This window comes from Tachyglossus aculeatus, chromosome 26 (assembly GCF_015852505.1).
Source record: "Tachyglossus aculeatus isolate mTacAcu1 chromosome 26, mTacAcu1.pri, whole genome shotgun sequence".
Lineage (NCBI taxonomy): Eukaryota > Metazoa > Chordata > Mammalia > Monotremata > Tachyglossidae > Tachyglossus > Tachyglossus aculeatus.
The window spans coordinates 11,991,227-12,006,651 of record NC_052091.1 but is presented as its reverse complement, the minus strand read 5'-3'; the positions used below and the strand labels follow the sequence as shown (position 1 = coordinate 12,006,651).

At 45.5% G+C, this 15,425-nt stretch overlaps 1 protein-coding gene and 1 non-coding gene across 2 annotated transcripts in view; one reads left to right on the top strand and one right to left on the bottom strand.

Moving 5' to 3' along the window:
* Positions 1-2,740: 2,740 nt before the first annotated feature.
* LOC119946286 lies at positions 2,741-2,878 on the bottom strand. Its single transcript, XR_005456392.1, has one exon. It is a non-coding gene; the product is annotated as a small nucleolar RNA SNORA7 (small nucleolar RNA).
* An 813-nt stretch (positions 2,879-3,691) lies between these two features.
* Positions 3,692-15,425, top strand: part of TBC1D2B (TBC1 domain family member 2B) — a 73,266-nt gene continuing 61,532 nt past the window's right edge. Inside the window, exons 1-3 of the mRNA XM_038767001.1 lie at positions 3,692-3,730; positions 6,042-6,191; positions 6,273-6,584. Coding sequence (XP_038622929.1) covers positions 3,692-3,730; positions 6,042-6,191; positions 6,273-6,584 — 501 coding nt within the window. The remainder of the gene's footprint in view (positions 3,731-6,041; positions 6,192-6,272; positions 6,585-15,425) is intronic.

Below are 15,425 nucleotides of genomic sequence, written 5' to 3'. Positions count from 1 at the left end.
TAGAGGGGGATGAAAGAAGTAAAGTGACTTACCCAAAGTCACACAGCGGGCAAGTGACGGAGACAGAATTAGAACCCAGGTCCTCTGACTCCCAGGGCTGTGTTCTTTCCACTTAGGCCATGCTACTGTAAAGATCAGGGAAAGAAGTCTCTTATTATTAATGGTGATAATACTAGTATTTATTAAGTGCTATCGTATACTAAAGCACTGTGGTAAGGGTGGGGGTAAAAATAATTCAATCAGATCAGGCACAGTACCCATTCCACACGGGGATCACGACTTAAGAAGGAGAACAGTTATCTTATCCCCATTTTACAGTTGAGGAAACTGAGGCATAGAGAATTACCTGGCCCCAGATCACCCAGAAGACCACTGGCAGAGCTGAGACTAGAACTTGGATCTCCTGATTCCAAATCCCAAGGGTCTGCCTCGAGATCACAATCTCCCCGCCACTGACCCCCCAAGCCAAGCCATAGATTTCAGCGAGCACTGTACTGTGCACTTAACGAGAGCACAATTTAAGAGACATGGACCCTCTCCTCAAGTGCTTCTAAGAAAACGGGGTGGACCGACAGCCTCGGGCTTTATTCACTATTCATAAATGCTATAACTGTTGAGAGTGAAAATATGAAAGGACAACTAGATAAGTGAAAATGAATCAAAGATAAGAATATGAATAAATGCTAAAAGTATATAAAAATAAGTGCTAAAGTGGCTCTTGTGTGACCCAACCTAAGCAGAGCTTAATTGGGGACTGCCTCTGGGAGGAAGTGGGTTTTTAGAAGGGCATTGAAAGTGGGACAAGCTGTAGTTTTGGTGAGAGGGAGCTCTAGGCAAGAGGAAAGAGGGTCTGAACAAATTCTTTCTACTTTTCTTTACAGGGAAGCTCCCTTCAAGCCTGGCACATCAGTGGGGATCTAGTATTTTTTTCAGGTGTTTACATTTGAACAAGGAACAAGTTTAAGAAGACCTTTGTATTTCTGAGAACCACTATTACAGGGGAAAGCCAGCTACCCAAGGACTTCCGATGAGAATGATGTAAGTGAGGAAACAACACAGCACAATCTGGAGAAAAGAGAAGTCTTCGCTTACAACTGTTTGGCAAGGACCTTTACTTGAGGATAAAAGGGTTTCAGAAGAAAGAGATAAATCAGACTCAGAAGGCAATTGAGAAAACTGATGGGGCAACAGAGGGCTGAGAGGTGGGAAAATGTCTGTCCTCAGTTTGGTGCCTAAACGCTAGCAAACGTTCTGGGAGTGCCCAATCAGTATTATTCAATGAGGATGAGGATTTGAAGACGAAGAATACGACGGAGCAATCCTTTGCTTCAAAGAAACAGGAAGGAGGTTTGGAACTCTGCTACAGGAAGTGAACAAGCAGCATGGCCTGGTGGAAAGAGCAAGGGCCTGGGAGCCAGAGGACCTGGGTTCTGATCCCTGCTGTGCTTGCTGTGTGACCTTGGGCAAGTCACTTAACTTCTCTATGCCTCAGTTTCCTCAACTGTAAAATAAGGATTCAATACCTGTTCTCTGTCCTACCTAGACTGTGAGTTCCATATGGGACAGGGACTGTCCAGCCTAATTAACTTATACCTACCCCAGCACTTAGTACAGTGTTTGTCACATAGTAAGCGCTTTAATGAATACCATGATAAAAAGTAGAATTGCAGGGGTTGAGTCAAGGGTAAAGGATACATCAGATAAATAGTTTAGTTGATTATCCCTTCTCCGTGTCACATAGATGGCAAGTTCTAGAGCCTAAAACCTCCTCAGTAGATACTAACATTTGCAGAGGCAATTGAAGTTCATTTATTCATTAATTCATTCAGTCGTATTTATTGAGCGCTTACTGTGTGCAGAACTTTGTAGTGAGTGCTTGGAAAGTACAATACAGCAATAAAGAGGGATAGTCCCTGCCCACAACAGGCTTACAGTCTAGTGGGGTTCTCTTGAAATGAATTCCTCCTTATAAAGCCCCAGTCAGACACTAGATTGGACACAATTCATCTGGGGTAACTTGCCCTTCTTCCTTTGCTGAGTCACTGTTTATTTCCTCATGTTGTACAGCGGGGGATTTATTCGTCACAAGGTTTGATGTGATTCCTTAATTGCTCAAATTTCCCAGTTTAGCAAATATAAGTGCAGGAACTTCCCCTCTCAGCCTGGTTATACAGCAGATAATCACAACTTTGGGAAGATTTGAATTTGAAGGTATCTGAAGGATCTGGAGACAGATTAGAAAGGATAGTCCAACCAGCAGTATTTTTCTTTGCGCTGTCACACAAATGAGAAGTAGCGTGGCTTAGTAAATAAGAGTGCTGGCCTGGGAATCAGAAGGGCCTGGGTTATGATCCCCGCTCTGCCACTTGTCTGCTATGTGAACTTGGGCAAATCACTTCACTTCTCCTCCCCTCAGTTCCCTCATCTATAAAATGGGGATTAAGACCGTGAGATAGAGCACAGATACTTTGCACATAGTGAGCGCTTAATAAATGCCATCATTATTATTATTTTTGTCTTGTCTTATGCTGTCGAGTTGTCTCCGACCTATGGCAACTGCATGGACACATCTCTCCCAGAACGCCCCATTCTCCATCTGCAATCATTTTGGTAGTGTATCCTAGAGTTTTCCTAGTCAAAATACAGAATTGGTTTACCATTGCCGCCTTCTGCGCAGTAAACTTGAGTCTCCGCCCTCGACTCTCTCCCATGCTGCTGCTGCCAGCACAGAGGAGTTTTAACTTGGAGCAGTTTGCCTTCCACTCGCTAGCCACTGGCCAAGCTAGGAATGGAATGGGTAGGCCTCTGCTTGACTCTCCCTCCCATAGCCGAGACTGGTAGAGTACTGGAAACTCTCCAGGTGCAATTCTGAGAAGGTGTATTCTCATGTTACAGATGAGGAAATTGAGGTATAGATAAGATAGGTGACTTGCCCCACATCACGCAGCAAGCAAGTAGCAGAACTAGGGTTAAAACCCAGGTTTTAGGAGTCCAGGCCTGTGCTCTTTCGATTAGGTAACGCTGTTTAATGGAATCTTTAGACACATGAATAGAAGGGAATAAGCAGCCATAAGATGTGCGTATTGCTTTAATTCTATTCGTTCTGACGATTTTGACACCTGTCTACATGTTTTGTTTTGTTGTCTGTCTCCCCCTTCTAGACTGTGAGCCTGTTGTTGGGTCGGGATCGTCTCTATATGTTGCCAACTTGTACTTTCCAAGCACTTAGTACAGTGCTCTGCACACAGTAAGTGCTCAATAAATACGACTGAATGAATGAACTGAATGAATGAATATATTTGGATTTTCAAAAGGTCCCATATAAAAGGCTTTAAGAAACCCACCAGTCATGGAATTGTAGAAAATATTCTGTGTCAGAGCAAACTAGAGCAGGCTAAAAGACCACTTTTCAGGATGGAAAAGTGGTATTGGTTGGCTCACTGAGGGTCAGGGCTAGGGCATTTTCAGTAATGATCTGCAAGTGGAATCTGGCACAGAGGAATCTCCTTGTTTGCACAAGAGGCTAAACTCATCCGGTGATGAAATGCCCAGCAGATGGGGACTGATTGCAAGAATTCTTTACAAAATGAATAAATGGATTGAAAAATGGCAGTAGAGTTTTATTGTCAACTAGTACAAGGTAAAACTCCTAGGGGAAAATAATCCAAATTACAACTCCCACCTTCCAATCATGTCATCCTTAGCACTCGAAGGTACAGTGTATCTGCAGGTTTGTCTCTCTGGCCTCTTCTTCTCATCTGCTTTCTCTGGCTCTTCTTCTGCCTGAAACCTCCCAACTCTAAAAGATCTCCCCAGGCTCTATGCTATGCCCCCTTCTCTTCTCACTTTTCTCTTCACTCACTCCCTTGCTCCTCCAGAGTTGCAGATACCCCCTTCATAGCCCGTTGTTGGGTAGGGATTGTCTCTATGTGTTACCGAACTGTATTTTCCAAGCACTTAATATAGTGCCCTGTACACAGTAAGTGTTCAATAAATACGATTGAATGATTGAATGAATGAATAATAATAATAATAATAGTATCTGTTAGGCGCTTATTATTTGTTCTAAGCGCTGGAGTAAATACAAAGTTATCAGGTTGCCATGTGGGCTCACAGTCTTAATCCCCATTTTGCAGATGAGGTAACTGAGGCCCAGAGAAGGGAAGTGATTTGCCCAAAGTCACACAGCTGACAGGGTGGCAGAGCTGGGATTAGAACCCACGACCTCTGACTTCCAAGCCCGTGCTCTTTGATGACTTCTAGTTCTATCTCTCTACCCCCATCTCTCAACCCTTCTGCCATCTCCCCTTTTCTCTTGCCTTCAGGACAACCCCTCATGGATGTCCCAATGGCACCCTCCTCACCTTCCCTCTCAGACCTACTCCTCCCCAGCGTGGCTCATGGAAAGAGGCATGGGCTTGGGAGTCAGAGGTTGTGGGTTCTAATCCCGGCTCCACCACTCAGTCACTTCACTTCTCTGTGCCTCAGATCCCTCATCTGTAAAATGGGGATTAAGTCTGTGAGCTCCACATGGGACAACCTGATTACCTTGTATCTATCCAGAGAAGCAGCGTGTCTCAATGGAAAGAGCACGGGTTTTGCAGTCAGAGGTCATGGGTTCAAATCCTGGCTCCGCCAATTGTCAACTGTGTGACTTTGGGCAAGTCAGTTAACTTCTCTGTGCCTCAGATCCCTCATTTGTAAAATGGGGATTAAGTCTGTGAGCCCCACATGGGAAAAACTGGTTACCTTGTATCTACCCAGAGAAGCAAAGTGGCTCAATGGAAAGAGCACGGGTTTTGGAGTCAGAGGTCTTGGGTTCAAATCCTGGCTTTGCCAACTGTCAACTGTGTGACTTTGGGCAAGTCACTTAACTTCTCTGGGCCTGTTACCTCATCTGTAAAACGGGGATTAAGACTGTGAGCCCCACCCCCGTGGGACAACCTGCTCACCTTGCAACCTCCCCATCGCTTAGAACAGTGTTTTGTACATAGTAAGTGCTTAGTAAATGCCATAATTAATTAATTAATTAATTACCCCAGCACTTAGAACATGTTTGGCACATAATAATAGTAGTGATGGCATTTGTTAAGCACTTATTATGTGTTCTAAGAGTTGGGGGGCGGGTGGAGAGATACAAGGTGATCAGGTTGTCCCACGTGGGGCTCACAGTCTTAATCCCCATTTTACAGATGAGGTCACTGAGGCCCAGAGAAGTGAAGTGACTTGCCCAAGGTCACACAGCTGAGAAGTGGAGGAGCCGGGATTAGAACCCATGGCCTCTGACTCCCAAGCCCGGGCCCTTGCCACTGAGCCACGGTGCACATAGTAAGCGCTTAACAAATACCATGAGAAGCATGAGAAGCAGCGTGGCTCAGTGAAAAGAGCACGGGCTTTGGAGTCAAGAGGTCAGGGGTTCGAATCCCAGCTCTGCCACATGTCTGCTGTGTGACCTTGGGCAAGTCACTTAACTTCTCGGAGCCTCAGTCCCCTCATCTGTAAAATGGGGATTAAGACTGTGAGCCCCACGTGGGACAACCTGATCACCTTGTATCCCCCCCAGCGCTTAGAACAGTGCTCTGCACATAGTAAGCGCTTAACAAATGCCGTTATTATTATTATTAATAATAATCACCTCCTCCAGGAGGCCTTCCCAAACCGAGCCGCTTCCTTCCTCTCCCCCTCGTCCCCCTCTCCATCCCCCATCTTACCTCCTTCCCTTCCCCACAGCACCTGCATATATGTATATATGTTTGTACATATTTATCACTCTATTTATTTATTTTGCTTGTACATATCTATTCTATTTATTTTATTCTGTTAGTATGTTTGGTTTTGTTCTCTGTCTCCCCCCTTTTAGACAGTGAGCCCACCGTTCGGTAGGGACTGTCTCTATATGTTGCCGACTTGGACTTCCCAAGCGCTTAGCGCAGTGCTCTGCACACAGTAAGCGCTCAATAAATACGATTGATGATGATGATATTATTATTATCACCATCCAGAAAATGGTCCTGTCATGACCAGCGAACTACAAGCCCCAGGATGCCTTGCGCGGCGGGGGGCGGGTCGGGAGCGAGGGGGCGGTGGCGCAGGCGCGCGAAGGAAGAGGCGGTGGCGCGCGAGTGCGCAGGCGCGGCCCGGCGGCGGTGCGGGTCGGGGCCGCGGGCGGAGCGCGGCGATGCGCGGAGCGGGCGCGGAGGAGGCGGAGGAGGAGGGCGGCGGCCCCGGCCCCGGCCCCGGGCCCACCACCCCCGGCCCCGGGCCCACCACCCCCGGCCCCGGCCCCCCCACCCCGGGTCCCCCCCCCCGGCCCCCGCGAGCCGGCGCGGCTGTGCGGCTACCTGCAGAGGCTGTCCGGCAAGGGCCCGCTGCGCGGCTACCGCAGCCGCTGGTTCGTCTTCGACCCCCGCCGCTGCTACCTGTACTACTTCAAGAGCCCCCAGGACGCGCTGCCCCTGGGCCACCTGGACATCGCCGATGCCTGCTTCAGCTACCGGGGCCAGGAGGAGGCGGCCGACGAGCCCGCCGGAGAGCCCTCCGCGCAGTTCCAGGTGCACAGCAACGGCGCCGTCACCGTGCTCAAGGTGGGGACCCCCGCGCCCCCGCCCCCCGCCCCGGGAAGGGGCTGCCCACCCGGCTCTCACCCCGGCACCATCCTTCTCCCCTTCTGCATCTTGCCCTCTTCCTCCCCTCTACTTTCCCCTTCTGCATCTTGCCCCCCTCTCCTTTCCCCATCTTCATCTTGCCCCCCTTCTCCTTTCCCCATCTTCATCTTGCCCCCTTCTCCTTTCCCCATCTTCATCTTGCCCCCCTCTCCTTTCCCCATCTTCATCTTGCCCCCTTCTCCTTTCCCCATCTTCATCTTGTCCCCCTTCTCCTTTTCCCATCTTCATCTTGCTCTTCTTCTCCTTTCCCCATCTTCATCTTGCCCCCCTTCTCCTTTCCCCAGCCTCATCTTGCCCCCCTCTCCTTTCCCCATTTTCATCTTGCTCTTCTTCTCCTTTCCCCATCTTCATCTTGCCCCCCTTCTCCTTTCCCCAGCCTCATCTTGCCCCCCTCTCCTTTCCCCATTTTCATCTTGCCCCTCTTTTCCTTTCCCCATCTTCATCTTGCCCCTCTTCTCCTTTCCCCATCTTCATCTTGCCCCCCTTCTCCTTTCCCCAGCTTCATCTTGCCCCCCTCTCCTTTCCCCATCTTCATCTTGCCCCCTTCTCCTTTCCCCATCTTCATCTTGTCCCCCTTCTCCTTTCCCCATCTTCATCTTGTCCCCCTTCTCCTTTCCCCATTTTCATCTTGTCCCCCTTCTCCTTTCCCCAGCTTCATCTTGCCCCCCTCTCCTTTCCCCATCTTCATCTTGCCCCCTTCTCCTTTCCCCATCTTCATCTTGCCCCCCTCTCCTTTCCCCATCTTCATCTTGCCCCCTTCTCCTTTCCCCATCTTCATCTTGTCCCCCTTCTCCTTTTCCCATCTTCATCTTGCTCTTCTTCTCCTTTCCCCATCTTCATCTTGCCCCCCTTCTCCTTTCCCCAGCCTCATCTTGCCCCCCTCTCCTTTCCCCATTTTCATCTTGCCCCTCTTTTCCTTTCCCCATCTTCATCTTGCCCCTCTTCTCCTTTCCCCATCTTCATCTTGCCCCCTTCTCCTTTCCTCATCTTCATCTTGCCCCTCTTTTCCTTTTCCCATCTTCATCTTGCTCCTCTTCTCCTTTCCTCATCTTCATCTTGCCCCCTTCTCCTTTCCCCAGCTTCATCTTGCCCCCCTCTCCTTTCCCCATCTTCATCTTGCCCCTCTTTTCTTTCCCCATCTTCATCTTGCCCCCCTCTCCTTTCCCCATCTTCATCTTGCCCCTCTTTTCTTTCCCCATCTTCATCTTGCCCCTCTTCTCCTTTCCCCATCTTCATCTTGCCCCCCTTCTCCTTTCCCCAGCTTCATCTTGCCCCCCTCTCCTTTCCCCATCTTCATCTTGCCCTTCTTTACCTTTCCCCATCTTCATCTTGCCCCCCTTCTCCTTTCCCCATCTTCATCTTGCCCCCCTTCTCCTTTCCCCGTCTTCATCTTGCCCCCCTTCTCCTTTCCCCAACTTCACCTTGCCCCCCTTCTCCTTTCCCCAACTTCACCTTGCCCCCCTTCTCCTTTCCCCAGCTTCACCTTGCCCCCCTTCTCCTTTCCTCTTCTTCATCTTGCCTTCCTTCTCCCAAGATCATAGGCTTGGGAGCAGAGGATGTGGGTTCTATTCCCAGCTCCGCCACTTGCCTGTTGTGTGAACTTGAGCAAGTCACTTCTCTGTGCCTCAGTTCCCTCATCCGTAAAATGGGGATTCAGACTGTGAGCCCCATGTGGGACAGGGACTATGTCCAACCTGAATAGCTAGTATCTACCTCAGTGCTTAGAACAGTGCTTGGTACATAGTAAGGGCATTTCAAAATTATTATTATTAAAAAAAATCCGAGTAATAATCTGCGTGAGAGTAAAGTTGAAGGACAGTTTCGTTAACCGGTATCAGGTCTAACCTACAGAGGATGGAATTTTGATTTCGGGTTTTTTTCATGGGCTTTTTCCTAACCCAGTAATACGGTAGCAGAGTTGGTTGCCAGTGGCTGGCTTTGGAGTCAGAGGTCATGTGTTCGAATCCTGACCCCGCCAATTGCCAGCTGTGTGACTTTGGGTAAGTCACTTTACTTCTCTATGCCTGTTACCTCATCTGTAGAGAAGCAGTGTGGCTCAGTGGAAAGAGCCCGGGCTTTGGAGTCAGAGGTCATGGATTCAAATCCTGGCTCCGCCAATTGTCAGCTGTGCGACTTTGGGCAAGTCACTTAACTTCTCTGAGCCTCAGTTACCTCATCTGGAAAATGGGGATTAAGACTGTGAGCCCCCCGTGGGACAACCTGATCCCCCTGTAACCTCCCCAGCGCTTAGAACAGTGCTTTGCACATAGTAAGCACTTAATAAATGCCATTATTATTATTATCTGTAAAATGGGGACTAAGACTGTGAGCCCCGTGTGGGACAACCTGATCACCCTGTAACCTCCCCAGCGCTTAGAACAGTGCTTTGCACATAATAAGCGCTTAATAAATGCCATCATTATTATTATTATGATTGGCAGCTTTGATACATTTGAATCTTTGGTGCTGGTTCGGATTTCTCCAACTGTAGTCTCACAAATAGCGCGCAAGCTGGTTTGGATCACAGTGCTGGCTTGGACAGCTGAATGCTAAAAATGTAAAATTTTGCCTCCAAATGGAGTTTGGAAGTTTACAAAGCCTTCTGTGTAAACTCAGGAATTTCCCTATCAAGTAGAGAGAGACCCACCAAGAAACCTTGTACGATTCTTACAAATTTGCAGTCCCTAAGTAAGCAAGTTTCTGTTGAACTATTTATTAAAAAAGACACCTCCCATAGTTTCAGGTCAGGGAATCTTGCCTCTGGGTTTCCTTTCTGGCTTTTGGGTTTAACTTTGTTTTTAAGAATTACTGAGTTATCGACGTGCCTGTGCAGAATCAAGACCTCACTTGAATTGCCAGGAAAAGCAAACCTAACAGTTTTCTAACTGCAGTAACAGTTTTTTGTTTGTAAAGACTTTCCACTACCTCCCTGTACATTATGTAGTTAAATTGTCTACGTAATGAGTCTAAGAAGCTGTGTTGATGATAATAATAATAATGGCATTTGTTAAGCGCTTACTATGTGTGAAGCACTGTTCTAAGCGCTGGGGGGTTACAAGGTGATCAGGTTGTCCCACAAGGGGCTCACAGTCTTCATCCCCATTTTACAGATGAGGTAACTGAGGCACAGAGAATTAAGTGACTTGCCCAAAGTCACACAGCTGACAATTGGCAAAGCCAGGATTTGAACCCATGACCTCCGACTCCCAAGCCTGTGCTCTCTCCACTGAGCCACACTGCTTCTCTATGGGGAGGCCAGAATCATTTTGAAAGCAAATCAAGTTTTATGTGAGTAATAGGAGTATAGTTCATTCAAGTAAATCCAAAAAGTTAGGAACCAGTGTATTACCTTGAGATGTTAGTGTTCTTGGGTGTTCTTTCTTGAGTGTCCTTGAGTGACGTTTTATTTCAGCGTGGCTTAGTGGAAAGAGCCCGGGCTTGGGAGTCAGAGGTCATGGCTTCTAATACCGGCTCTGCCACTTGTCAGCTGTGTGACCTTGGGCAAGTCACTTCACTTCTCTGTACCTCAGTTCCCTCATCTGGAAAATGGGGATGAAGACTGTGAGCCCCACGAGGGACAACCTGATTACCTTGTATCTACCCCAGCGCATAGCACAGTGCTTGGCACATAGGGCTTAGCAAATACGAACATTGTTATTATTATTTTTATTATTTCCTCATTTAAATAAAAGGAGAAAGTACGTGACAGAGGTACTATTCAAAAAGGAATATCACAGGTTTAGAAAAGAATATTCAGGCATGCCAGTTTTTGGGTGGGGGAATTTCAAGAAGTTCGTCTCCATGGTTTTATTGTAATGGACTTTTTGACATTTAGGGAAGCGTTTGAAGTGAAAATTTCATCGTGTTAAATGTGAAAATAATGTCCTCCAAATACCTCAAATTCATACTAGCATTGATACAGTTTAGCATGATTGGGAATCTTCGGTTGGTAAGACCCAACTTGTAGATAGAGGCCATTTGTTTCGACTTGTTCAAGCTTAAAATTAAATACATGTATCTTGCGGAAACTCAACATCAACTGTACCTTTGTTAAGTTTGCTAGTTTTACCCATGGTATATGAGACGGTTTAAAGGAGATTTCTTTAGTATTTCTAATAAATGTAATAATGTACTTTTGAAGCAAAATTGGAATCAGAGCCAGATGTTGTGACTAGCCAGCATAATTAAGCAAAGGACAGTCCTTGCAAGAGGACAGGCTTTGAGTAGTGCATTAGTCTTTTCAGTTCACCATGCCCACTTCCCCTCCTCGGCATTATTTGAACTTGACTTTCTTGGACATCTTTTTAATGAGTTCAACAAATCGTTTGTTTTTATGCAGTTGAAGCGGCAGTGTCCACCAAACTTTTCTGAGTTTCTTTAATGTTTGCAAAGTCTTTGAGTAACTGAATGTGAGGTAATCTCTCGATAACCCATTTCAAATTAATTTGCTTATTATATAGCAATATCACATATTGGTAGAGTTCTGCCTTGAAATTCCTGGTGCCCACCCTACCCCTCCAAAAAATCTGCCAAATCTCAGCCCTCCCCAGCCTCAAAATCTGGCTATAATCCCACCTAGCCTGATTCCTGTTCAGCGCCTTGAGTCAAATCAAACCAACACCCTCACTTAGTGCGTTTGTATGTGTGTGTTTATATATTATAAACATATATATTCAGTTGTACAGAAAATATATTTATGGCTTTCCTGCATTAGAATATAAGCACTTTCTGAGTAGGGAACGTCAATTTTTCACCCGTTGTACTTTCCCAAGGGCTTGGTGCAGTGGATAGCACCCAAAAGGAGCTCAGTAAATTATATTACTACAGGTACTATTAGCAGCCTTCCTTACAGTGGCTCTAATTTCAGGTCAACATTTCTTTAATTGGAAAAGATAAATATGATTAATTGAATTACATGTTTTCCCTGGGTTATGTATACTGGTGGCTAGAGAAGCCACATTTTGGCCCCAAGGGTATATACAAATGATAAAGTAAGCAAATTCGTAAAGTTTTTAAACAATAAACATTTTGGTTTATAAGTACTAATTTTCTTTTGACGTATGAGTTATATATGGCTGCTTCTTGCTTTTGTGAGTTTAGTAATATTAAATGACATATAGTCTGATCACAAGACTGGAAATTATGAATAAGTTACTAATCAAGACAAGGAAAGCATGTGAGATGGATGAGGGCTGTCTGGCTTGATAATTATAGCCTGGTCCTTAGGATTCTCTGTGGGGGTGATTAATTTTTTAATTCTCCCTTTTGTGATTCAGTTGGACTGCCACCTTTGAATATGCTGCTTAAATTCTGTTTTTGTCTTGTTTGGAAATAATTTTGGTTTTTAATGTGATATAAATGTACTTAAAATCTACTAGTATTTCTAATGTCTTGTTTGGAGAACCCCTTCATCCTTTGATTTTTAATGTTTGCTCAAAGATGGCCAAATGATACTAGCCAGTATTACGATATAGATTTTCTGGGGTTGACATTTCTTTCTTTGTTCTTTTTTAATCATTAAAGATGCATGTTTCATGTAAAATAGTTTTTTGAAAATAACCAAAGTACTTAAGATAGGCTGCTCTACTACAGGCCCTTCTCAATCAACATTGTCCCAGTAGTAGTAATTGTATTTATTGAACACCTACTAACTAGAATGCACTTATACTAAGCACTCGGGAAGTACAGTAGAAAACCCGAGGTATCCAAAGTAGAAGACAGACTTAAAAAATATTTACGTTGCCTATTAGATAAGCTCCTCTCGACTGTAAGCTCCTGGTGGGCAGGGAACATATCTACTAACTCAGTTGACCTGTACTCTCACAAGTGGTTGGTACAGTGCTTTGCACAGAGTAAATTCTCAAAAAAAAATCATTGATTAGATCAGTGACTTGTTAAAGAATGTGCTTGTCTACTTGTGCAATAATATGTTGTAACATCGTTTGGCCACTACCACCTATGATGTGAGCCAGGAGGTGATTCTCTGAGGAATTCTCACTGTGATGCCTTTTCAAGCATCAAAAACAGCCAGCAAGTGAAAGTAAAGTTCTTATCTGGCAGTAGCTACTGTGCTGCTACGTAAACTATTTGTTTGGTTATGCTTTGCACCCTCAGCCAAGCTTCAAAGTCATCACTTGGTGCAGTAGATTATTTAAAATACAGATATATTCATTCATTCAGTTGTATTTATTGAACACTTAATGTGTGCAGAGCACTTTACTAAGCGCTTGGGAAGTACAAGTCAGCAACATATAGAGGTGGTCCCTACCCAACAACAGGCTCACAGTCTAGAAGGGGGAGACAAACAAAACAAAATGTGTAGAAAAGTGTCAACACTGTCAGAATAAATAGATTTATAGCTATATGCACATCATTAATAAAAATAGAGTGGTAAATATGTATAAGTAAAATAGAGTAATAAATCTGTACAAGTATATACAAGTCCTGTGGGGAAGGGAAGAAGGTAGTGCAGGGGGTGATGGGGAGGAGGAGAGGAAAAAGGGGGCTCAGTCTGGGAAGGCCTCCTGGAGGAGGTGAGCTCTCAGTAGGGCTTTGAAGGGAGGAAGAGAGCTAGCTTGGCGGATGTGTGGAGGGAGGGCATTCCAGGCCAGAGGAAGGATGTGGGTCAGGGGTTGACGGCGGGACAGGCGAGAACGAGGCACAGTGAGGAGGTTAGCGTCAGAGGAGCAGAGGGTGCGGGCTGGGCCGTAGAAGGAGAGAAGGGAGGTGAGGTAGGAGGGGGGCGAGGTGATGGAGAGCCTTGAAGTGAGGTGGAAAAAATGTTCCTTGAACATAATAATGATAATAATATCATAACCCCCCGTCACATTGCTTCTTGTGAGTAAATTGAATTCACGTAAAATCATTTCACTCATCCTCATTAGAAAAGAAAAGTATAGCACTAAGTAAGGTAGCGGGATTTCATTTAATTAGCTCATGCTTACCTCAAGCAGCATTAAATTGAGGACCAGTAAAAGCCAAAGCAGCCCAGAAATGGACACAGTTGTTTGATAATCAACTACCTTAGGCCAATCCATTTAAAAAAACAGGGTAGGGATAGTAATCAATCATATATAAATATATATGATATTAATGTCCTACAGAGGATGGAATTTTGATTTAGGGTTTTTTTCATGGGATTTTTCCTAACCCAGTAATACATTAGTAGAGTTGGTTGCTGGTGGCCAAGATGATGATCGGCAGCTTTGTTTACTTTGAATCTTTGGTGCTGGTTTGGATTTCTCCAACTTTAGTCTCACAAATAGCATGCAAGCTGGTTTGGATCACAGTGCTGGCTAGGACAGCTGAATGCTAAAAATGTAAAATTTTGCCTCCAAATGGAGTTTAGAGAACAATATAATGGTATAACAGACACATTCCCTGCCCACACGAGCTTACAGTCTAGAGGGGGAGACACAGTATGAGTATGAGTAAATTAATTACAGATATCTACATAAGTGCTGTGGGGCTAGGAGCTGGGGGATGGGTAATAATAGTAATAATGATGGCATTTATTAAGCGCTTACTATGTGCAAAGCACTGTTCTAAGCACTGGGGAGGTTACAAGGTGATCAGGTTGCCCCACGTGGGGCTCACAGTCTTAATCCCCATTTTACAGATGAGGTAACTGAGGCTCAGAGAAGTTAAGTGACTTGCCCAAAGTCACACAGCCGACAATTGGTGGAGCCGGGCTTTGAACCCATGACCTCTGACTCCAAAGCCCGTGCTCTTTTCCACTGAGCCACACTGCTTCTCTAAAGGGTAAAGGGAGCAAGTCAGGGTGACGCAGAAGGGAGTGGTAGAAAAGGAAAAAAGGGCATAGTCAGGGAAGACCTCTTTCAGGAGATGGGTTTCAACAAGACTTTGAAAAGGGGGAAAGTAATTGTCTGTTGGATATGAAGAGGGAGGAAGTTCTGGGCCAAAGGCAGGACAAGGGCAAAAGGCGAGATAGAAAAGATCAAAGTCCAGTGAGTAGGTTACCTTTAAAGGAGCAAAGTGTGTGGGTTGGTTGTAGTAAGAGAGTAGCAAAGTGAGGTAAGAGGGGGCAAGGTGATTAAGTGCTTTAAAGCCAGTGGTAAGTAGTTTCCATGTGATACAGAGGTGGATCAACTCTTGGAGGTTCTTGAAGAGTGTGGGCAACATGGGCTGAACGCTTTTGTAGAAAAGTGATCCGGGCAGCAGAGTGAAGTATGGACTGGAGTGGGGAGATACAGGAGCCAGGGAGGTCAGCAAAGAGGCTAATACAGTAATTAAGGTGGGATAGGAGAAGTGCTTGAATAAATGTTATGTTATGAATAAATGAATAATTATGTTGCCAACTTGTTCTTCCCAAGCGCTTAGTACAGTGCTCTGCACACAGTAAGTGCTCAATAAATACGATTGAATGAATGAATGAATAAAAGTGGTAGTAGTTTGGCTGAAGAGGAAAGGATGGATTTTAGCAAGGTTGTGGAGGTCGAACTAACCGGATTTACTGACAGATTGAATATGTGTGTTGAATGTTGCCAGCTTGTACTTCCCAAGCGCTTAGTACAGGGCTCTGCACACAGTAAGCGCTCAATAAATACGATTGATTGAATGAATGAGAGAGGAGTCCAGGATAATGCCAAGGTTACAGTGAGACAGGAAGGACAATAGTGCTATCTACAGTGATGGGAAAGTCAGGGGGAGGACTGGGTTTGGGTGGGAAGATAGGAGTTCTCTTTTTGGCGTGTTAAGTTTGAGGTGATGGCAGGACATCCAAGTAGAGATGTCTTTGAA